The sequence below is a fragment of the Trachypithecus francoisi genome, unplaced genomic scaffold (genome assembly GCF_009764315.1).
Source record: "Trachypithecus francoisi isolate TF-2019V2 unplaced genomic scaffold, Tfra_2.0 Lachesis_group0, whole genome shotgun sequence".
Classification (NCBI taxonomy): Eukaryota; Metazoa; Chordata; class Mammalia; order Primates; family Cercopithecidae; genus Trachypithecus; species Trachypithecus francoisi.
Window position 1 is genome coordinate 34,639,905 of NW_022681453.1, and position 24,212 is coordinate 34,664,116.

The 24,212-nt window shown below is 39.4% G+C and overlaps 1 protein-coding gene across 9 annotated transcripts in view; it reads left to right on the plus strand.

Moving 5' to 3' along the window:
• Positions 1-24,212, plus strand: part of SLC25A26 (solute carrier family 25 member 26) — a 165,837-nt gene that overhangs the window by 15,238 nt on the left and 126,387 nt on the right. For 7 of the 9 annotated variants that reach the window (XR_004436947.1, XR_004436948.1, XM_033210384.1 and 4 more), the window contains exons 2-3: positions 654-810; positions 7,307-7,416. Coding sequence is in view for 6 of the 9 variants with exons in the window: in XM_033210380.1 (XP_033066271.1) it covers positions 654-810; positions 7,307-7,416 (267 nt within the window). In the remaining 3 variants the exon portion in view is untranslated. The remainder of the gene's footprint in view (positions 1-653; positions 811-7,306; positions 7,417-24,212) is intronic. The other 2 variants (XR_004436949.1, XM_033210385.1) reach the window with 1 other exon arrangement.

Sequence of the window (24,212 nt, forward strand, 5' to 3'; positions counted from 1 at the left end):
GGAAGGAGACTTTGAGCTATTGACCTTTTTTTGAAGTTTATTTGTTGTTCTTGTTGGCTATTTATTTGTTTTTAAGACACAGGGTCTTGCTGTCACCTATGCTGGAGTTCAGTGGCAGGATTATAGCTCACTGAACCCTTGAACTCCTAGGCTGAAGTGATCCTTATTCTTCAGCCTCCCAAGTAGCTGGAACTACAGGCATGTGCCACCATCCCCAGCTTAATTTTTTATTTTTTGTAGTGATGATGTCTCACTGTGTTGCACAGGCTGGTCTCGAACTCCTGGCCTCAAGTAATCCTCCCAGTTCTGTCTCCCATACTGCTAGGAGGCATGAGCCATTACATCTGGCTTTTTTGTTTTTTTTTTTTTTTTTTTTTTTTAGCCTTTTGAACCATGTGAGTACTGTATCAACAATTTAAATTTTGTTTAAAAATTTTTTATTAAAATTTGATTTAGAAAGAAAATTTAATATAAAGTTTACAACTTAAAAATATAGCACAATAATAGCTATTTTCTCAGGAAAACTTCTAGATTTAGACTGAAGGTCCTTTGTGCTGCAGAAGTTGTGGACTGAAAGGAATGAGAAATGTGGCAGAGGGCTTATTTTGTTGTAACTTTTTTTTTCCTTTTTCTTCCCTCTTTTTTTTTCAAAGGCTGGTGGGGTAGCAGGTGTTTCTGTTGACTTGATATTATTTCCTCTGGATACCATTAAAACCAGGCTGCAGAGTCCCCAAGGATTTAATAAGGCTGGTGGTTTTCATGGAATATATGCTGGTGTTCCTTCTGCTGCTGTTGGATCCTTTCCTAATGGTAAAAAATTATATTCTCACTTCTGTAAAGCCATGATAAGATTGGTTTTTCAGAATGGTGTGTGGTCTTACCCACATAGAATTCCTTGTGTGTTGAAGCTTATCTTCTGAATTTACTTCTTTAACCTGTTATTATTATTTTTTATTTATTTTAGTCAGGGTCTCACTTTGTCACCCAGGTGGGAGTGTAGTGGTGAGATGATAGCTCACTGCAACCTTGACCTCCAGGCTCAAGCCGTCCTCCTACCTCAGCCCCCTAAGTAGCTGGAACTACAGGCACCCACCACCATGCCCGGCTAATTTTTCTGTTTTTTGTAGAGAATGGGTTTTGTCATGTTGTCTAGGCTGGTCTTGAACTCCTAGGCTCAAGCAATCTGTCCACCTTGGGCTCCCAAAGGCTGGGATTATGGTAGGCATGAGCCACTGTGCCGGGCCTAACCCATTATTTTTGACTCAGATAGTGTTATAAATTCTATTTCAATATATTTGTAATAGGAAAAAAAAGCAGTCTTTAAAAAATGGTTTTTGTTGTTAAAATTTCCAGCTAGAATCCTTAAAGTGTTATTTTAATGTTGTGATTCCTCAGAACAATCATTCTCAACTTTGCCTGCACATTAGAATCTACTGGGAAGCCTTAAAAAATACTGATGTCCTGTGTCACCCTAGAAGTTTAATTGGTCTAGGCTTTGCCTGGGTATCAGGAGTTTTAATAACTTCCAAGGTGACTCCGGTGTGAAGTCAGGTTTGATGATAGCTGCTTTGGAGCATCTTAGAGAGCAGGTGAACCTAGGAGGCATTAAACATTTCTATCCTAATTAATTGCTCTTAGATGATGCAAGTGTTTCTCACTAATGATCTCCTGGATACTCTCCTTCCAGTGTCTTTTGTTTTGGTTCTGAAGTCATGTTATGTGACTTATGACGCTCTTACTCTTTAGTCAGTGTAATCTGTTTTGTTTAATCTGCTTCTTGGTATACTGTCTGCAGATACTTATTTTAATTGTTTACTGTTGGATGCCTCTAGTGGCATCCAAAAGTAAACTAAAGCAACAAAACAAAAAAATCACCACACATAAGACACACCCACAAAACCACAGCTCTAGAAGATTCTTAAATTCTAGGGTTTGCTTTCATTTTTCACAGGATGATTCATGAGAATTTTTTTCTCTTATGTTAACCTGATATTTAAATATTCAATCTGTGAGCATAGCATTCATATAAAGATTTGTAGTGCAAAGAGAAAAATAGTATTTCTGTTTCTTTTTTTCTCCTGCCCTTCCCCATCCCCCAGCCATCATTAGAATGGCAAACTGTTTTGGTCATCCTTGCATTTTTGTGTATGTTAATACTTTGAGTAACTGTAACAAGTTGTTAACTGAGCATCCATTCCATGCCAAGCATAGTTTTAAGTATGTGAGAGGGGCATGGGTTCCCCAGTTTGTCCACTTTGGAATCACCTGATTACTGAAGAGCTTAAACAAATACAGTTGACCCTTGAACAATGTGGCGGTTAGGGGTGTCAACCCCCTGTGCAGTCAAAAATTGGAATATAACTTTTGATTTCCCCAAAACTTAACTACTAATAGCCTGCTGCTGCCTTAATGATAGCATAAACAGTTGAGTGGCACATACTTTGTATGTGTGTTAAGATATGTATTAATATATATTTATGTGTTTTTTTAAGTTTTTTATTTTTTTCGAGACGGAGTCTTGCTTTGTCACCCCCCAGGCTGGAGTGCAATGGCGTGATCTCAGATCGCTGCAACCTCCAATTCCTGAGTTCAAGCAATTCTCCTGCTTCAGCCTCCTGAGTAGCTGAGATTACAGGCACATGCCCCCACACCCAGCTAATTTTTGTATTTTTAGTAGAGACAGGGTTTCACCATGTTATCCTGACCTCATCTGATTCGCCTGCCTTGACCTCTCAAAGTGCTGGGATTACAGGCGTGAGTCGCTGCACCCGGCAAGTATTTTATATACTGTATTCTTACAATCAGGTAAGCTAGAGAAAAAATACTAAGAAAATCGTAAGGAAGAGAAAACGTATATTCAGTAAGTGGAAGTGGATCATCATAAAGGTCTTCAGGTTGAGTAGGCTGAGGAGGAGGAGGAAAAAGTGGAGCTGGTCTTGGTGTCTCCCGGGTGGCAGAGGCAGAAGAACTAGAGGAGGTGGAAGGGGAGGCAAGAGAAGCAGGCTCACATGGTGTAATATTATGGAAATATAGTTTCTGTCTCACTTTTTTGCTGTTTGATTTCTCTGAAAATGATTCTATATGGTACCAATCCTTTCACCATTTGCTTTAGTTTCAGTGCCCATATTGTAGAAGCATCCTCATCATAAAAGAAGTCAAAAGCAGTCTTTAATAATCAGAACCTTTCTGCTAGATTGTCTGATGTCATTTTCTTTTCTGGCACTCCTTCTTCTACATCTTCTCTCTCGTCATTTGACACTGGTTTGGAAGCACTCATCTTCACCAAGTTGTCTTCTGTTAATTCCTCTGGTGTGGTGTCAGCTCTTGAATTTAAGATTTATATTTTGAAACCCTTCACCCCCAACTTTTTTTTTTTTTTCTACATCCACAATCTCTTTTATGGTTTTCTTGATTGGCTGTCATGAATACTGTGAAGGATTTGCCTGCTTCTCTTCCTTACTAGTAAATGTCCTTTATTTTTCTTTTCTCGGAATAGGGCACTTTCATCTACATTAGAAACCTATTCAGGCGGATGTCCTTTCTCCTCAAGAATTTACTTAATGGCAGCTGGGAACTTGTTTACTGACTCATGGATGGCAGAAGCTGCTTCTCCTGTTATCTTGACATTTTAAAGCCAAATCTTTTTCTCACATTATCAAACCATCCTTGGCTGGCATTAACTTCTTCAGCTTTAGATTTTTCACCTTCCTTTTGTTTGATCTTGTCATGAAATGACTTTGCTTTTTCTCAAATCATTTTAGACATAATAAGTATGCCTTTATTATAGCAATCCTTTACCCAAATAAAAGCTGCATTTTCAAAACAAGAAAAAAGGTACTTTGCAAGAAATGCAAAGTTTTCATGCCTGCTGACATAGCTGCGGCAATGGGTTAATTAGTTTCATTTCATTTCTTTTTTTTTTTTTAACAATGGATTAAGCTGGATTCATTCCTTTTGAAATGGTTGGCAGCCACTGTTTCAGTCTGTGGTATGTAACAAGCAATTTGACTTTTTCTTGTAATGTCATGACTCCTTTCTGCTTCTTAGGAGCTTTCTTATAATGTCATCACTTCCAGCATCACTAGTGGCACTTCGTATGGGTCCTATGGTGTTACTCGAAGTTTGTGGTAGGGCACTAACCACAACAAAAAATACATAAGAACTGGGAGAGATCTTTTTGTACTGTGACAGGCAATTTATTGGGGCGATGAACTGCTCATGTGGAGATAATTAGTGTCACATGGCGTTTTAAGTGGCTGCTCGGCAACACCTGAACTCACTATAATAGTGAGAGGAGGTGACAAAGAGATTACTACATAGTACAGTATGTGCTGCAGTTAATTTTGTGCAGTTATGATTTAACACTACATCTTGTTTTTCCCCCTGCGACAGGTCTTACTCCGTTGCCCAGACTGGAATGCAGTGGCATGATCTTGGCCCACTGCAACCGCAACCTCCCAGGCTCAGGTGATCCTCCCACCTCAGTCTCCCAAGTAGCTGGGATTACAGGTGTGGGCGACCACACCTGGCTAATTATTTGTTGTTTTTGTAAAGATGGGGTTTCTCCATGTTGTCCAGGCTGGTCTTGAACTCCTGAGCTTAAGCTTCAGCCTCCCAAAGTGCCGGGATTACTGATATGGGCCACTGTGCCTGGCCCATCTTTACATTTGTTTACATTTCTCTCAACTATGAATGATGTGCTGTATGATTTGTGTTTGTAAGTTTTGATGAATTTTAACTTTTTATGTTTTATGTTAGTAAGTGATAAAATAGGCTAGTATCTATATATATTTTACGTATTCATGGCACGGCTGGCCTTTTTTTTTTTGAGACAGGATCTTGCTCTGTTGCCCAGGCTGGAGTACAGTGGCGCCGTCTCGGCTCACTGCAAGCTGTGCCTCCTGAGTTCACGCCATTCTCCTGCCTCAGCCTCCCAAGTAGCTGGGGCTTCAGGTGTCCGCTGCCACACCCAGCTATTTTTTTTTGTATTTTTAGTAGAGATGGGGTTTCACCGTGTTAGCCAAGATGGTCTCGATCTCCTGATCTCATGATCCACCCGCCTGAGTCTCCCAAAGTGCTGGGATTGCAGGCATGAGCCATGGTGCCCAGTCATGTTTTCTTAATTTTTTGGTATTTCTAGGCTATGTGGTTCATATATAAGTTTGTTCAAATTATCACGAATATCCAAAAATTTTTCCAATATATTTATTGAAAAAAAGCCATGTATAAGTGAACCTGTGCCTTTAAACCCATGTTCAAGGATCACCTGTACTGGTGCTTGTCACCCAACCCCAGAGATTGTGACTTAATTGGTCTGAGGTGTGACCTGGGCATTGGATGTTTTAAAAGAATCCCTAGATGATTCCTACCTTCAGACAAGTTTGAGAACCTCCGAACTAGGGAACTGCAAAACAACGTGTCACTAAGTCCCCATCTTTTGGTCACCATTTTTTATGATGTCTCCTTCATTTACACTCACTCTTCTAAAGATCGTTTTCTCTTACATATTGCACATAAAGATTATTGTGGGGAGATGTATAATTAGCTGTAGCGTGTGGGTTACATAGTGCTATCATTAAGATCAAAGGTTTTACATTCTTCTTCCTTTAGGAGTTTACTTATAGAATGTGGTTTTGATTTTTTTTTTTTTTTTTGGCCCATCCACCAGACTTTAGTGAATGGGAGATGCTAGGGAAAAGTGAGAGTACCAGGGTTTCAAAAATAGCCTTGTTTTACTGCAAATTTTGAATGAATTGGACTTTTGTGTTTGGTGTCTTTTTTCTTTTGCTATTGGTTACGGTTTTAATCTGAGGACAGAACTTCACTTAGTTGATCATCAGTGGCTGTGGATGTTTTTGTAAACCTGTGCTGCAGGAGTGAGGGGTTGGGGTGGGGCTAGAGGGGACCAAAGATGGAAAGAGGTGAAGAGAACACCATGTTTAGGAGCCTTACTCCCTGTTTCGAAGGGAATGTAGAGAAAGCGTAGTTGTTTTTTATTTATTTATTTTTTTTGTTGTTTGTTTGTTAAGAGCCAGAAGAAACTATAGGCATCGGATGACCCAGCCCCTCTTCTTTGCTTTAACTCGTTCAGCCCCCAACTTGGAACCTGACTCTACTGACATTTCCAGTTAGTAGAGGCCTTCTTGGATGCCAGCTGGAGGTTGGAGGGAGGTTTGGAACTTATATTCTTAAAGAACCTTGTAGATCACAAAAGAAGCCATAAAGTCAGACGAAGTTGAGGTGGTTAACCATGAAATGGAGGAAGTTTTACCACTGTCTTTCTCCCTTTTCTTAGGGGTTAGGAGGGTAGGAGGTAGAGTGGCAGAACTGAACAGCTGAATGCAATTAGAGGTATTATAGCTCCACATTTAGTGAGTGGGCTGAAGTGGGAAAAATCGTATGAAGAAACACAAATGGGAATAGACTTGTGTTAACCACGTAAAACTGCCTGAACTTGTCAATATTCATTCGTGGACAGAGTGCCTCTTCTTTTAGCCTAGTGTATATTTGTTAGCATGTGAAGATCCTTTACAAGCTTTTTTTGACTTTGGAGAACTGATTTTCACTATCAGGCTGTTTTCCTCAGTGTTTCAGACTTTGTGACATGTTCAAATGTCCTTCAGAAGATGAATTTGTCTTTCCTTTATCTCTTGTGCCTTATCTTTTATCCAACTGATAAACATTTTTTGATTAACAGTACATAGAAAGTTTTAAAGCCCTCATGTGCAGCTGCGATTAGTTTATGGTGATAGGGGTAGCTTTTTAGAGATTTTGATTTCCAGTTTTAATTAAATGGTTGATTGTTTTCTTGATGTGAAGGTGAATTCATGCAGTAAAAAATAGCCATGATAATTTTGAGTAACCAGCAATAAAGCATTATAGAATAGACATTTTCTTTCAAGTTAAAGTATGTTTGCAATTTTAACCTATTTATTCATAATGTAGATTGTTTTATGGCCATACATAATGATATTTTGGATCACAGAAATTCATATCCTTTTCTAAAGTTGACTTTAAAAATGTTTAAGTAATTTGTCAGCACAACACGGTAAGTGCTGGATTAGCTCTTATGCTCCCTCAGGGTAAGCATTATATTATCTGCATTTCTGTAAGTCTAAGATCAGGCATATAACATGGCCTCAGTAGATCCCGAAAGAGTGAGGGTAGGAAAAAAAATACGTGCTTATCACCTTTTCTGTTATCTCATAATTTAATAATTATTGTCATACATTTTGAGAAACATGTTTCTTAACAGTTTGAATATATGTTTAAACTTTGTGAAAGACTGGCTTGTTTTAAATTTCAGCTGCTGCATTTTTTATCACCTATGAATATGTGAAGTGGTTTTTGCATACTGATTCATCTTCATATTTGACACCTATGAAACATATGTTGGCTGCCTCTGCTGGAGAAGTGGTAAGTAACAAGTTTTGTGTATAAAATACTTCAGAAATGCACATGATGCATATATTTTCAGTACGTATTTATTTCATTTTTAAAAAAATTATTTTTAAATTATGAAAGTTATAAATGCCAATAAATATAAATGGATTAAATATGACAGTTAGAAGATAGAGCCTGACAACTAAAAGATAGAGCCTGATGTAGGACAGAAGAAGAATTCTAGTTATGTGTAATTTACAAGAGACAGATCTAAAACATAATTAATGGAAAAAAGACAAAAGAGTGGAAGAAAATATCCATTCAAATTGTGACAGCTTTGTATTGTGTCAGCACACAACTGAGCTGGAACTACTTTTCCGAGAATTTCCTTTCCAAAGTAGTTTCTTTCAGTTTGGCTGACGTCAGCCACAAGAGAAATTTGCATGTTCTTTGTAAGGTAGAAATGAAGAGCTATATTTGTGCTCAGAAGGTTGGTATATGGTCAGGCAATGTTGCAGCTCACACACCTGACTTTGCTGTATCACCATGTTGGCATTTGACTTCCAGCTTCTCCAGCTCCCTCTGGTTCTTCTCCATCAGCTTATCCAAATTCTAGGTCAGATTTGTGGGCTCTGTAATGAAGGGTGCCAGCTTATACTGCAAGTTCTCGGTCACAGGTTGGTGAGAAATAAATGTGACTTCCAGTCTGTCCTTGTTCTTCCCCCACTTCACATCCATCTTTCCTTTCCTGTTGCCTGCCCTTTGATTTCTGTCCCAACACTAGATGCAGAAGCAACAGCCCTATGCAAACTGCTTAATTAGCTCCCATAATTGCTGGTCAAATCTCTATAATCCTTATCCTTATCACTCATAGTGGTTTTGCTTCTGTGATGAAACCTTAACTGATAGAAAAATACTAATTGGAAAAGAGTTTGTGGAATAATATTAATATTAGGAAAAAATACGTAAGGCAAAAAACGAAGAGACCAGTGCATAATGATACAGGAACAGTTCTTTCAGGAGATATAACAAGCCTGAACCTGCACTGAATAACATAGTCTCAAAACATATAAAGCAAAAACTGGCAGAATTTTATGGAGAAATGAACAAAACCATAGTCTTAGTTGGAGATAGTCACGTCTCTCTCTCAAAGCAGGCATAAACTTACTGAGGCCATAGAAGATTTGAACAACACAATGGCAAGATTGGTCTGTTGATAATATGTTAAACTTTGCACCCAGCAAGTAAAGAAGATAGACTTTTTCAAGCATAATTGGAACTTAATAAAAATAACAGTAGCCCACAGGGCCAGTTTTAGTGAATACTGCAGAGACAGTATCATTACAGATCAGTAGTTGTATCATTATAATGAAGTAAAATTGGAAACAATGACAAAAAATAGGCAATCTGTTCCTACCATGTGTTTAAAAAACAAACTTTCTCTTGTAAATAATTTTAGTCAAAGTAGAACACAATACTGTAAGTGGTAAGTGTGATATTTATTTTTGTTTTTATTTTCAAAGAGATGGGGGTCTCATTATGTTTTCCAGATTGGTCTCAAGCTCCTGGCCTCATATAGTCCTCCTGACTCAGCCTTCCAAAGTACTGGGGTGATAGGCATGACCCACTGTGCCTGGCCAAAAGTGATATTTTAAACCAAAATCATAAACACAGTTATGATTAAAGAAAAAAAAACCCTCAAAACGAATGCAGAGGAGAAATGTATAATACAAATAAAAGTTTCTTTATTCCCCTCATTAACTTACCTTTCTCCCTACCCCTTCTGCACAATACTGAGGGACAGCCTTGTCTGTTGCTTGTTAGTGTTATTTTCAAATCGCACAGCCTGGTATTCATGCAGTCTTACTAAACTGCCAGTCTTGTGATGGGCATAACAGAAATGGACAACACAGTGAAGAAAAAGGTCTTAAGTTTGTAAGCCTTTTATCAAATCACACTTTTCTTTGTAATTAGAAAAGTAATGGCATATGTTTACATAGGAAACTTGGGAAATGAATTAACCTTGATAACATTTACATTAAAAAATTGTATTATATTGTGAATTTGTTTTTGATGTACTTTTTTTCTTTAGGAAGGTTGAACAAGAATCTACAAACTGCTTAGTAACCTAATATTCCTTGCTTAAGAATATAGTGAATTGGGGATATGGAAAAGAGAGTTTACAGAGAAGTAAAAATTAAAGAAGTTTTTTTTAAAGAAACCAGCTTTTTTGAGATATAGTTCACATACCATGCAGTTCACCCATTTAAAGTGTACAATTCGGTGGTTTACACCATATTCATAGAGTTGTACAACCATTGCCAGCATCCATTTTAAAACATTCATCACTCCCCAAAGGAGGCCCTTACCCATTGCAGTCACAATCCTCATTTCACCCCAACCCTCCCCACACCTAGACAACCACTGGTCTGCTTTCTGTCTCTATGAATTTGCCTATTTTGGACATTTGATATAAATGGAATCCTATGATATGTGATCTTTTGTTACCAAGTTTTTTCAGCTACTGTAGTGTTTTCCAGGTTCATCCGTGTTGTAGCATCTGTTAGTACTTCATTTCTTTTTAAAATTATTTTTAGTGATTATGTCCTGACACACAGTCTTATTACATGCAGTTAGTTTGGAGTATATATACTTAGATTTGTTGATATGTTGTTTGAGAGCAAGCAACAAAAAAAGAACCTGGCCACTTCATTTCACCTGGGACCATCTTGCCTGAAAGCTAGTTTGCCATGCTGAAGGGTAGGCTTGCTTCAATTTGTAAACTTTCTTTCTTTTTTTTTTTTTTTTTTGAGATGGAGTCTCGCTCTGTCGCCCAGGCTGGAGTGCAGTGGCCGGATCTCAGCTCACTGCAAGTTCCGCCTCCCGGGTTGACGCCATTCTCCTGCCTCAGCCTCCCGAGTAGCTGGGACTACAGACGCCTGCCACCACGCCTGGCTAGTTTTTTGTATTTTTTAGTAGAGACGGGGTTTCACCTTGTTAGCCAGGATGGTCTCGATCTCCTGACCTCGTGATCCGCCCGCCTAGGCCTCCCAAAGTGCTGGGATTACAGGTGTGAGCCACCGCGCCCAGCCCCTAGAGAATCTTAAGAGGACAGTTGGTCAGCAGTGGGTACATAGATTGAGGACTTTCCACATGAAATACTTCTTGATGTTGACTATTTAAATAAAAATATAAATATATATACATATGTGTGTGTGTGTGTGTATATGCGCGTACACACACACACACTCTTACAAATGAATGAATGACAGGGTCTCACTCTGTCACCCAGGCTGGAATGCAGTGATGTGATCATAGCTTCTGTAGCCTGTAACTTCTAGGCTCACGTGATCCTCTCACTTTAGCCTCCTGAGTAGCTGGGACTGTAGGCAAGTGCCACTATGCCTGGCTAATTTTTTAAAACCGTTTTGTAAAGATGGGACCTTACCATGTTGCCCAGGCTAGTCTTGAATTCCTGGCTTCAAGCAGTTCTTCCACTGTGGCCTTCTAAAGTACTGTAATCCAGACACGAGCCACTGCACCCTGCCAATATTGACCTTAAATGGACTTTAAATTCAGTTACGGTTTAGTATGCTGAGAAGTTTGCCAAATTTATGAAGTTTGTGGAAATGTTGGTTCTGATGCTCTAATAATCTTTGAACTTAAAGAAAAAAACTTCGTGAAGCCTTTCAGTATCAGTTTTCTCAATAAATGCTTATATACATATTACTCCTTTTTTTAGTAACCTGTTTTAGTCTCATAGAAGATAAACTTTGGATTTCAGATTCATGCAAGTGTGGTTGCTGAGGTTACGAGAAACCAACAGGTGAATGTAGAGGAGATACATTTTCATTTGTAACATAAAAAGAAATAGGAATAGAAAACATTTATAGCTGTCAATGGTCAGAAAGGCATAGTAAGTTAGATAGAGATTATAAGAAATACTTTAGTGCAATCATTCTGTAACACATTTGCTTTGATAGGAGATTATTATGTTAGATTCCTTAGAAACAATAACATTTTGTTTGTATTGAATATAGCCACAGTTACTTTCTTGTAGCAACTATTAAAGAAACTTAGAAACAAAAGAACACTGCCAAAATGATAAACATTCCCTGTAGCAACAGCTTGATTAAAACTTAATGATGAATCAATAAAATTATAATTACAACCTTCTACCTTGTGTTTGTAATTTGGAATACAGTACAATCAGTCCAATAAGATTTAACATGTAACAATAGCAAGAGGGGTCTCACTTGTGCCGTTTTTATTAGGAAGATTGCTGTGCCAAATCTCTAAATCCCTACCTCAATAATTTTACAGCTCAGTTTTCATCACACACAGAAAAAGCCCTTTGGGAAGTAGAATCTGTAATTAGATCAAAGGTTGGGGCAGGTTTACTTTAACGGTACATATGCTATAACGTTCTAGTGGTAATGATTTTCTTTTCTTAAAAGATTTGAAGATTTGACTTTTGTTGTATCTTATCCTACTTTTATCTTTCTTCATATTGTCAGAAATGAAAAAAATGTTGAAATTTCTTCACCCTTGAAAGCAGCAACACTGTGAATGTAATACATGTGCATAGGTGACATGTACGTGTCCTCATACACTTAGATGTTGGTAGAGTGTCCTTTTCAAGTGTCCTTTACAGTCCTGTTCTGACTTGGGATTGAGAAAGCTAGGAAATAAATGATATCATGTTTTGTAAATGTTTTTCTGACAGCCTCTAACAGTACTTCCCCAAGAAGGCCCGACGAGCATCTGGCCGTACTTCACCATCAATTGCGTAGGTAGCTAGTTACAAATAGGGATTTTTGAAGATGACATCAGGGTTCCTGTATTTTAATCACAATTTCTAGATGATTGTGCAACTCACCAATATTTAAATGCCACTGATCTAGGCACATAAAACATCTGAACTTACACCCCAGCAGTAAATATTTTTACTGAATTGGCTCAGTAGTTCCCTACATAATATTTTAGTAGGTGCACGACACTGGGTGTGGTGTACCACTTGTAGATCAAATGTGTTATTCTTTCTGTTCTCCTCAAAATGACATATTTTAGACCTAAAAAGGCTAGTTTAATAAACTGGTTATTTTTGAGTGTGACAGTGAACTCAGACATGTAGGTCTGGGTTTAACTGGAGTTAGAATGAGTTGGAACCTCACTGAGGTTTTCTCGAAGGCCCATGCTGTCATAGAGCCTCGTGGATGAAGGCAACTTGTTGTGCAGTTTAGCTCCTTTAGTAACTGACAAGGCCATTGGACCCCCTTTGTACCGCAGTCCATTCCAGGGTCTTGTTTGGTATCAGCATATGAGGCAAACATGTTTTTATTCAGCTTTCCCACTGGTTAAAGGATGGGACGCGTAGATGCTGTGTGGTGTTTGTCAGCTCCAGAGCATGGTGCACATGTTACTGAGTTTTTCCCTAGTAGAGGCTTAAGCTGTTTTGTTTATGTACTTAATATCATGTTTTAAAAATGAGTATGTAGTGTTTTTCATGATCTTCACTGGCCTTTACTAAGAAGAACCACTGAGCAAGATAATAGAAGAAAGGTTGACAACTTTTGAAATGTGTTTTGTCTTTTGAATTAATCATGCTTTTGAAATATTCATTAGTCAATACAGATTATCTCTCACTTGCAATTGGAATATTTTGCCACATCTCTGTACAGTTGTATAATTGAGTCATGGGGGATGGGTGGAGTAGAAGATAACATGGCTTGCCCTGGGCCACAGTGAAGTGTAGCTGATGATGGTAATAACTTGTATATAAAGATGAATGAAGGTATGAGTGTATGACACTACCAGGAAACACAGAAGCTGAAACAGAACTGTTAGATACCTGAGTACACTCAAACACTTTTTTTGTTTGATGTGTCTAAGCACATCCATGTATTATGGGGACCTTTCACCCTGTTTTCCTGCCTGTTGCCTTTTTCAGTTTGTCTGGGAGTCTTCCTTCAGGGCATTAAATACATAAGGCAGGCAGACTTTTAAATTCCTTCTTAGCAACCCTAAACCATCAGAATTACACGAAAAATTATCTCAACAGTATAAAAAACAACCTGTTTTCCAGACTCCTTTTATTTTGTATTATTTCCTCACTTGTACGTCTTTGGTTCCTTTTTGTAATAGGTTGCTTTTGTTCAGTTCATCTTAGATTCCTTCACCACTTTTATTGTCCTTACCTAGTGGTGTGGATTTAGATCTGAAGTCCCTAATATGTTCCAGGCATTGAGGATGAAATGACAGGATAAGATACTGCGTTTTAGAGGCTTACTGTCTAGAAATGGAGATGGATATGTAAGTGCACTAAAGTGTTACAGGCATTTTAAGAAAAGGAACTATAGATGGTCCCTGACTTTCGATGGTTCTACTTAAATGACTTTACGATGGTGCAAGAATGAGATGCATTCGGTAGAAACTGTATTTCAGATTTTGCATTTTGATCTTTTCCCGGGCTAACGATAGATGATAATAGGTGATGAGATGCTCTCTGGCAGTGCTGGGCAGTGCACGTCCCAGTCAGCTGCGCTGGTGTAAGTATTCTGAGCAAGTTTTAGGGAGGTGAGGCTAAAGCAATGATATTCCATAGGTTAGGGGTATCACATGCAATTTCAACTTGAAATGTTTTCAACTTGGGTTTATTGGGATATAACCCTGTCATAAATTGAGCATCTGTACAAGGTAGAGTGAGAGGCTGAAGGGAAGGAGTGGTTGGTTTTCTCTGGATTGGGGTAGATGGATGGGTATTAATTCAGAAAAAACCTCACAGAATAGCCAGCCTTTAAGCTGCATTTAATTTAATTCATTAAAAAAATTGTATATCTATTTAAGGTATACAACACGATGTGGGATACATATAGATAATAAAATAGTTGCCGCAGTGAAGTAAGTCAACATATCCATCATGTCACGTAATTACTCTTTTTGTTTTGTTTTTGTGGCAGGGCAGCAAAAATCTACTCATTTAGCAGGAGTCTCAGTTATAGTACAACTTTATTATCTTGCATTTAGAATAGGATGGTTTGTTAGGTGGGTGGGTGCAAGGAGGAGTATTGGAGTTCTGAAACGCCCTTGTTAGGTAGTTTTAAGTTCCATATAGTTAGAGCACAGTGTGATGGGGTCACCCTGAGGTGAAGCAGGGGCTGAGAGCTATAGAGCCTTGCCTGCTATAGTAAGGAGTGGGGCTTTTATCTTTTGATCAGACTTGTAATTTTAAGAGAGACCCCTGGCAGCTGTGTGGAGATAAGGGGCTACTAAAGGAATCCCCAGGAGAGAACCACAGCCTGGGCAGAGGGATGCAGAGGGAGAGAGTGAATTCAAGAGATGTTAAAGAGGTAGAGCTGGCGGAAAGATGATCATTATTTCAGGAGCCCTTCCAGTGACATCCTTCAGTGCGTTTTTCATCATGGTTGCCTTTTGGTTTGTTTTGTCTCTATGTGTTGTGCACCTGCTTGAATTCTCCAATGGAGTCTACTGAGCTAAGTTGAATAAGCATGCCACATCCTGTCAGTGGGCCCAGCCATCTGACGCTGAGCTCACACACAGAGAGGGGAAGAAGACGGAAGAGAGAGAGGGTCAGGACAGGGGAGGGTCAGGGCTTGCCCTGGCTTGGCATTATCTGCGTGTGGTGATGACCTTGCTTGTAGTTATTTGTCTATTGAATGTGCTGAAGAGATTTATCAGGGAGGCCTTTAGAAAGGAACATCGTACCCCATCTAAATCTCCACCCCCAGTTTCTTGATGACTTCCTTTTCTAACATATTTCAGATTGTTTTCTGTTGTATGGATTTTCTTTTTCTAATATAGTATGCAGTGTTAGTTCAGATGATATTGATTCATGATCTGGGAGAGAGTATTTCATTGATTGTTTTATTTAGTTAGTGGACAAAAGGGAAGGGAAACTCTGTTAACTTTTTATTTAAGAGCTGCATCAGTTTATAGAACACAATTAAGTTGAGCTTTATAGGCACAATGTGATTTTCATATAGGATGAGGCAGTTGAAGAAATGCTTCTGAGCCACAGGAGTGAAACTTGGTCAGTTATTACCACTACATTGTAAATGGAAAAATTGAACACTGCTCTCAAAGGACCAAAATACCAAAGGAGGTTAGGATTAGCCACTTCCAAGCAAGCCTGAACTCTGTCAGTGACAAACCTTTATTTCCTAAAATATTGCCTTGTTAAGTTGAGAATTCTTCAACTAAATGCCACTGTCACTTATTTGCTTTGGTTTGTGATTGTGTGCTTTTCAGTATTTGAGTGCCTGTTGTATATCTAATACTATTAGTAGGTGCTAAGAGACACCAGATAAGAAATTTGATCCCTGTTTTTGAGGAGCATAGGTTAGTTGGATCCATCTGTTAAATAACTAGGGCGTATTTGAGGATGTCTGTAGGAAGGTAGCATGGTATGGAAGGAACATGGGCCGTCAAGTTACACAGATCAGGGTCAGATTTGTGACCTGTCCATGTATTTGTCTGTAGGACATTTACTTGCCTTCACTGAAATGCTGTTTTCTTCATCTTGGAAAAATAGGATTAATGTCATCCCAGTCACAGTTCTTACAAGGATGAAATTATACAGCACTTACAAAGTGTCCAGCCTAGCATCTGACACACAAAATGTTGAATAAAACATTGGGTCTAGCCCCATTTCACACAAGTTGCTGAATGTGGCACGTTTTTAGAATTTCCTGGTTTTGGAAAAGATATCAATTCAGAAGAAGAGGAAATTGAAATTCAAAGTTTAGTGATGTGCTCCTAGTTTCCCAGCTGTTATTATTCCCAGCTAATAATAAAACACCATTGCAGAATAAGTAATTAGATAAATATCTCTGTGCATACTTCCAGGAGCACCTCTATTTCCTTTTTCATGTAGTATTTAAAAAATGGCAGAAGTAGCAATAAGTATACTACTTGTGCAGTAAGGATTCATATCACTGGTTTCTTAAAATGTTAGGTTCCAAAATTTGCCATTGATTACTGTGGTAGGCAAAATAATGCCAATAAATATGTCCAAGTCCCCAAATCTGTGAACGTGTTTCCATACATGGGAAGGAGATTTGGCAGATACAGTTAAGAATGTTGAGGTGGGGGCTGGGCATGGATTACAAAGTGCTGTAATCCTAGCACTTTGGGAGACTGAGGCGGGTGGATCATTAGGTCAGGAGATGGAGACCGTCCTGGCCAACACGGTGGAACCCCGTCTCTACTAAAAAAAAAAACCACACAAAAAAATTAGCCAGGCGTGGTGGTGGGCGCCTGTTGTCCCAGCTACTCAGGAGGCTGAGAATGGCGTGAACCTGGGAGGCGGAGCTTGCAGGTCGTGCCACTGCATTCCAGCTTGGGTGACAGAGTGAGACTCCATCTCAAAAAAAAAAAAGAGAGGTAGAAAGAGTTTTCTGGATTATCCAGGTGGGCCCAGTCTAATCACTGGGGTCCTTAGGAGAGGGAAGTGGGGGTCAGAGAGCTGAAGATGCTATACTGCTGGTCTAAAGATAGAGCAAGGGGCCACAAACCAAGGAGTGCAGGGGAGCCCTAGAAAGCAGAAGCCGATGCCCCCTTGCAGCTTCCAGAAGGCATACTGCCTGATTGACATCTCTTGATCTTAGCTCAGGAAGACCCATTTTGGAATTCATACTTTCAGAATTATAGACAATAAGTTTGTGTTTTAAGCCACTAAATGTGTGGTGATTTGTTAGAGCAACAGTAGGAAGCAAATACAGTCACCATTACCATCTCCTGCACGTTCAGATTTTTGTATTGGTGGGAATCTATAAATCCATCCATGAGACGTTTGTCACCTCCTGTGAAATCATGGCTCATTTAAAGGTACAAAAGCAAAAAAAGCCATTTAAGGCTTATCTTTTGGGTTGTGTAAAATTCTGTGAACAAATTTTAGACACAGGGGCTAAGCATTGATAGAGTTGTTTTCATTGAGAAGACTTCCCTGTGTAGTCTGGATTATCCGCAACAGCAGTCTTGTCAGGCGAGGGAAGACTAATACGTACAATGATTGAACTTATTTGTGTGATTAGAAAGAGTCTTATAAGGGAGAAAGGTTTGATGAACATAGGTCCCAGTGTAAGTAGGTAAAAATTAAAATCTAAGGAGTGTAAGTTAGGATTTGTAAATTGGTTTTGTCAACAGCTGTAATTCCATTTATCAGCAGAAGATGGCAGACTTGATACACAAATGGAACTGTTGTAGAGGTTTTTGATTTTTAAATGATGGTATAGAAAGAGATGTTAAATATTCTTAATTGGAAACTTTTCTAAAGAGAATTTTGGGAATTACAAAGAGAATGTGGAAATGAAATACAAGTAAGCAAATTGCATTTCAAAAATCTTTATAGTTTCCTGGGGTCTCTCCCTGACCTCCTGTCTTACTAATTTGCCACATTAAGTTTGCTCTGTAAAGTCCAAAGTAGCTTTTGCTTTGAATATGATGAAGGTTTGACTGGCTCTGTTCAGTGTATTGTTAAATTTCTATTGAATTGGTTATAGAGTTGCCTGTTGAAACATGAAGCATTAGCTGAAATTAAACCTTGAACCTTTAAGTGCATTAGATGTGTGTAAGTATGACATCTTTATTGAAAAATAATTCTGGAGATGATAATCAGAAGACTTGGGTTTCACCCATACTTCCTGAGCTAAGTAGCTCTCTGACCTTCAGCAACTTCTATGATCTCACATTGATTTATATGTAAAATGCTGACATAATTAGCTTCTAATATCAGAGGAATATTTGCAGGTAGTTGATGGAGTTTCTGGGAGAAAAATCTTAAATCAGAATTTTTTTGTGAGCTATGTTGAAATAGTTGTGAAGAAGATGTCATGTTAATAAAAGGTGTTGTTGGAGATACTCAGGGACTTTGAAGAGAATTTCCAGAGCGAGAGGACAGGGTGCAATTGTAAAACCCCGGTGGCGATGTGCTGAAGGAAGGGAACTTGGCTATGGCAATGAAAGAACCAGAGATTTTAGCAGCATCCATTTCTCTCTCCCTCCACTCAATACCTGAAGTGAGGCCAAAGTTCACTGTAATTTTTTCCTTTTCAGACACTTAGTTTTATGATTTGTAGTGTTGCATCTCGGGTTTTTGTGTTTGTTTAAAGAGACAGGGTCTCATAGGTGGCCTAGGCTGGCTTCAAACTTGTGGCCTCAAGTGATCCTCCTGTCTTTACCTCCCTGAGTAGCAGGGACAGCATGCATGTGCACCTGGTTCTTGGTGTTTCATTTAATAAATGCCAAAAGGAAACATTCAGTCCTTGGTTACAGCAGTCAGTTAAAAACAGCAGAAAAGGTTTTATTTATGTCAAAGGAAAAAAAATCTTGGTAGCAGCATCATGATTTAAACAACATTTTAATCTAAGGTTTCATCATATTTTGGCATGTTGAAGGAGGCCAGCGTTGCATTTTGATTTTGATAAAGTATGGAGGGAGCATTTTTTTTTTTTTCTTTATGGAAAACCTTAGTAGTTCTTGTTTTTAGATAGAACTTTAACATATAAAACATTCTTGGGTTTAGTGAAAATGCCACCATTCCTGTGTCATGGTTTCATACTGAACCCCAGATTTATGAGGAAAGAGTGCTCTGCAGAATGGATTTACCAAGAGACCCACAGATGACATTCCCTTTATTTCCTTTCATAGAACCATAATACTGTAACATGTTTTTGTTCTTGTGCAGTGAAATACTCTGTTGTAGCTCAAATTCAAATCTAAGAAGGATCAGAGTTAATAGAAAACCAAATGGAAGGCTCCGGAGGTACTGGAGGAAGCAGAAACGTTACTTTGTAGTGTGTCTCTTATGCTGCAGTTGTCACCCAGCAGAAGTCAGGAAGCCATGCTGGGTGCTTTGTACCTCTCGACTAGTTAGATTGATTTTTTTATCAGAGAGCCTTTTCAAGGTTTTTCTTCTGCATCTGTATTTTTAAGAACTAAAAATATAATAGTAAGAACATGGAGGGTTATGAAGCATGAAGTTCCATAAATATTTATACCAAGCCACAGAAGTAGACAATTCCTATTTTCTTGACATATTGGGGTCGGATTTCACTCTTGACCTCTTGAATTGAAAAATGCAAGGAGTTAGTATACCCTTTTCTTTCTCTTTTCTTATTTATTTATTTTCATTTCTTTAATGAGTTTTAGATGCTGGGAGCTGTCCTTTTAGGTTCATGTAGGTTTCATTGGACTTATACCCAATTTTAGGCCTTACTGTTAAGCAGTTTTAATCTTGTTTTTGTGGATTTATTGCTACTAAATTTATAATATGTAATTTTTATCAAGGCTAATATGTTGCCATCTAAAAGCATATTTTAAATTAGCCCTTTTATTTTTCTCTCTCACTTAAAATCTTTGGTCCATAATAAATACTTTTTTTCCTTTGAAATTACGTTAAAAACTTATGAAATAATAATAAATGTGAATTGTAGAGAATTTAGAAAATGTAGGTAGGTAGAAAAGAAACATCTGTTTTTTCCCTACTCTTTACGTAAGTATGTGTATAGACAATGTATGTAGAGGCAAAAAAAAAAAAAAAATTAGGCTGGATGTGGTGGCTCCTGCCTGTAATTCCAGTGCTTTGGGAGGCTGAGGCAGGTGGATCACTTGAGGCTAGGAGTTTGGGACCATCCTTGGCAACATAGCAAGATCCTGTCGCTACCAAAAGATGAAAAAATTAGCAAGGAATGGTGGCACATCCGTAGTCCCAGCTCCACAAGAGGCTGAGATGGGAGGATCACTTGGGCCCAGGACTGAGGCTGCAGTGAGCTATGACCATGCCACCTTACTCCAGTCTGGGTGACAGAACGACACCCTGTTTCTATGTATATTTATATGTGAATTCTAAAGTATGGAAAAGTCATTTCTGTGGAATTGATGTTTTTTTTTTTCTGATTCCTTTCCTCCTAGCTAGTTTCATTTGCTTTCAACATAAAATAATACACCAGCTGATTAGTAAATTTGATGCATACCGTCTTCTTGCTCTCAGGGTGCTTACGATTTAGTAGAAGAGAAAATATATTTTACAAACTATATGGTGTAAGTTAATAAGCAAAAAATGTCAGATAAGAAAGCTTATTTGGGAATTAAGAATTCAGAAGGAAGGGAATCTTTTGAGGTTAGATAAGGTATAATTTTGGAACATTAAGAATTATAGAAATAAGGACCTAAAAAGATACCATAAAGATTTCTGGTCCAAGTCAAGTAAGAAAAATTATACATATATGCATCTAATTGTATAAATATATGCATTATTATTTGTCAGTTTTCTTAATTTTGAAATGAATTAAAAAAAAAAAGACTCTGGAAGGCCAGAGAAACACTCAGGAATTCACTTGCAGAACTGGGGACACAGTCTAGGGCTGCAGACCCTCAGCCAGACCACTGTTCATTCCTCCCTGGAGTTGAGCCCTGAACGAAAGATCCAGTTTTGATGCAGGAGTGGCCCCGAGGCTGAGGGGTGGGCCTGGTAAGGGGAGATAGTCACAGACGGAGAAGCATGGGCTCGGGCTTCTGACTCTACTTTTTCATTTCCTGTGGGGTCTTTGTGTATTATTTCACTTCTTTCCTAGATTATCAACCTTTGTCTTGCTGAGAGCACTTTCCCCCATTGTATGTGCAAATGTCGACTGTCTTAAATAAAACCACACTGTTCCTTAATCCTGTGGCCCTCTTAACTCTGAACCCATCTCCTAACACCTAGCCACCTTCCGCTGACGGTAGTCTACACTTGCTCATCTCCCTCAATACCTTATGAATTGACCATAATGGATCTCCCACCCCAGCCACTCTATGGAAACAATACTGGTGAACACTGGAAACCCTCATATGTGCGCTGCTGAAGACTCTTGATGCTTTCCTCTGCTAATCTCCATTTCAGGCTTCTGGCCCCCTTGCACATCAAGTAGGGTGCTTGGTTGCTTGCCATCAACATTGATCCTGGCTAACTTATGGAGTGAAGAATATTTTTTTGAAGATTGGCAGACACTGTTGCCTTCTACTTCTCCTTTGCCCACAGAATGCTGATTTGGTTTGTGTCGCATGTTCCTAACGCTTTGCTAGATCTAGATATCCTCCACCTCCCTAACAAGGGGTGGCCACGTCATACAACTCTGGCTAACACATGCAAGGAAATGTCTGCTGGGGGGAATCTGAGAAAAGAGAGGAGGCCTATTCTTCTTGCCTTGAACTCTGTTGTGTGATGAGGTGATACTGGGGGACATAAGAGCTGTCTTTTATCTGAGAGTCAGAAGGCCTAAGGATGAGAAGCCAGGGAGCTGGGTGGCTGGGCAAAAGGATAGGAAGAGCCCGGCTTCTTGTTCACTTTGAGATTCTGGACTAAAAGTTGAACTGCCTGTCACCAAATCACTTAAGTGACAATTAAATGTCGTTTATAGTCATGGTCGTGGTACTTGCATCTAAAAAAGCAGTTATTTCTGTAAATGAATGTTCAACTTTCCCAGTCGCTCCAAACAGCACTGTTCAATGGAGACATAATGTAAGATGCAGGTGAAATTTTGTATTTTCTAATAGCCACATTAAAAAAGGTGAAAACATCTGCTGGGATAAGTTTAATAACATCTTTTATTAAACCAAACACATCCATGGTATTTAGATTTCACTGTAAAATTAATGTAAAATAATTATTAATTGGGAATGGTGGCACCACCTACTCAGGAGGCCAAGGTGGGAGAATCGCTTGAGCCCAGGAGTTCAAGGCCAGCCTGGGCAACATAGTGAGACCTCATCTCTCTTTTCTTTTTCTTTTTTTTAAAAGAATTAGTAACAGGATATTTTACATTAATTTTTTATACCAAGTTTTCAAAATCTGTCATTTAATACTTATAGAACATCTTAATTGTACTAGCCACTTTTCAAGTGCTCCGTAGCCTCATGGGCTAGTGGCCTGCATATTTGCCAGCATAGCTCTAGAATCAGACCCCTGGACAGGAGTGTTCGATTAGTCCGACCTAACTCACCTGATTGTGGTCCTCCTGCCAGGGCAGGAGGGGAGAGACTGACTCCCTTTGTTTTTCCTAACTGGGAAGCCCCCAACACATGAGAGTCAGAAGCTGGGCAGCCAGAGAAGGCAGGTGTGCCTGGCAACACCATGTACCCGCTCCCACTGTTGCTTGCCCTTCAAAAATTGATGTTCCCAGGGTTCCATTATTGGCTTTTGATCTTCCTTTTTGCTCTCTCTTTGGGTATTACTATCTGTTTTTGCAACTCTGTTATTTTCTAGTTCTATAACCATATATTCATTACTTGGCTGGACATAGCCCCTTATGTGTCCCCAGACTTCTACTCAACATTGCCCAGTCTGAACTTACCTCCCCTCTTCTTCCCTGGACTCCTCATCTCATGTTATGGGACCACCATATGCCCATTATCCAAACCAGAAACAGAAGAATCTTACTGTCTCCCTACTTAACTCCTTAACCTCCTGTTGGTCACCAGGTCTGGTGCATTTTACTCCTGAATGTTTCCTCAGATTTGACCTTCTCTGAGCCATATTCATTTCCAGACCTCTTATAGAACTGCTATAGCAATCTCATAACCCATCTCCTGCCTTCTGGCTCTTGGTCTGCGTTTGCTTCTTGCCTTCCTCCCCACTCCACCCTCCAGCTGTCCTGTGCGCTGCGGCCAGAGGGATCTCCCTAAGCACACGCTGTCATTCCTCTGCTTCAGCTTTTTCAATGTTCCCACTGACTATGGAATGAAGTTCCAGCCCCTTAGCATGGTATAGAGGGCCTTGTCTGTCCAGTCTTACTTGTCATTACTCCTGACCTTGCACTTGCTGCTTTGGTAATGCGGGCGGCTGCCAGCTTTGGAATACTGTGTTGGTGGGGCTGCCGCTGATGCCCCTGGACACACTGCTTTTGTATTTATGTACTTTCTTTTTTTTTTTTGAGACAGAGTCTCGCTCAGTCGCCCAGGCTGGAGTGCAGTGGTGCAATCTCTGCTCACTGGAAGCTCCGCCTCTTGGGTTCATGCCATTCTCCTGCCTCAGCCTCCCGAGTAGCTGGGACTACAGGCGCCCGCCACCACACTCGGCTAGTTTTTTGTATTTTTAGTAGAGACGGGGTTTCACCGTGTTAGCCAGGATGGTCTCGATCTCTTGACCTCGTGATCCGCCCGCCTCGGCCTCCCAAAGTGCTGGGATTACAGGCGTGAGCTACCATGCCCGGCCATTTATGTGCTTTCTTTCATTGTTTGCTCTTCCCACTGTGCCCTTCCCACCTTTCTTGCCAGCTCATTCTGGCTCATTTGGAAGGTTCTATAATGGTGTAATCTTGGGCAGTTTCTCTGAATGTGGGATTGGACTAAATATCCCTCCTCCACATTTCCCATAATCTCCCCCCCCCCCCCCCGCTTTTTGGCCATGTGTTATTGAAATTATTGATATGTATTTATGGGTTCTTTGAGGCCAGGGCATCATCTTAGTCTTCTTTGTCAGGGAGTGGCTTGTGTAGTATCTGGCTCCATATGTATTTCTTGAACTGAATTAGATAAGTTTAAAGGGAGACTGGGTGGAAAGATACGTTGGCCCAAGTTACAGACAGCTTTATGCATAAGAAGCGTTCAAATGTTCGGTGAATGAAGAAATGGAAATCAGATTATATTGTTTTGTAAATCTTGTCAGTTTTGGTAGAAAAATAACTTCAGGTAATGAATCCTTTGTTACCATAACCATACCCTTTGTTGTAATGCATCAGCATGAAGCATTGTTACTTCCTAGCTTTAGAGGCGATATGCCCGTGTTTACTGACTTCATGACATCTAAAATCATGTCACATGTCATCTTTGTC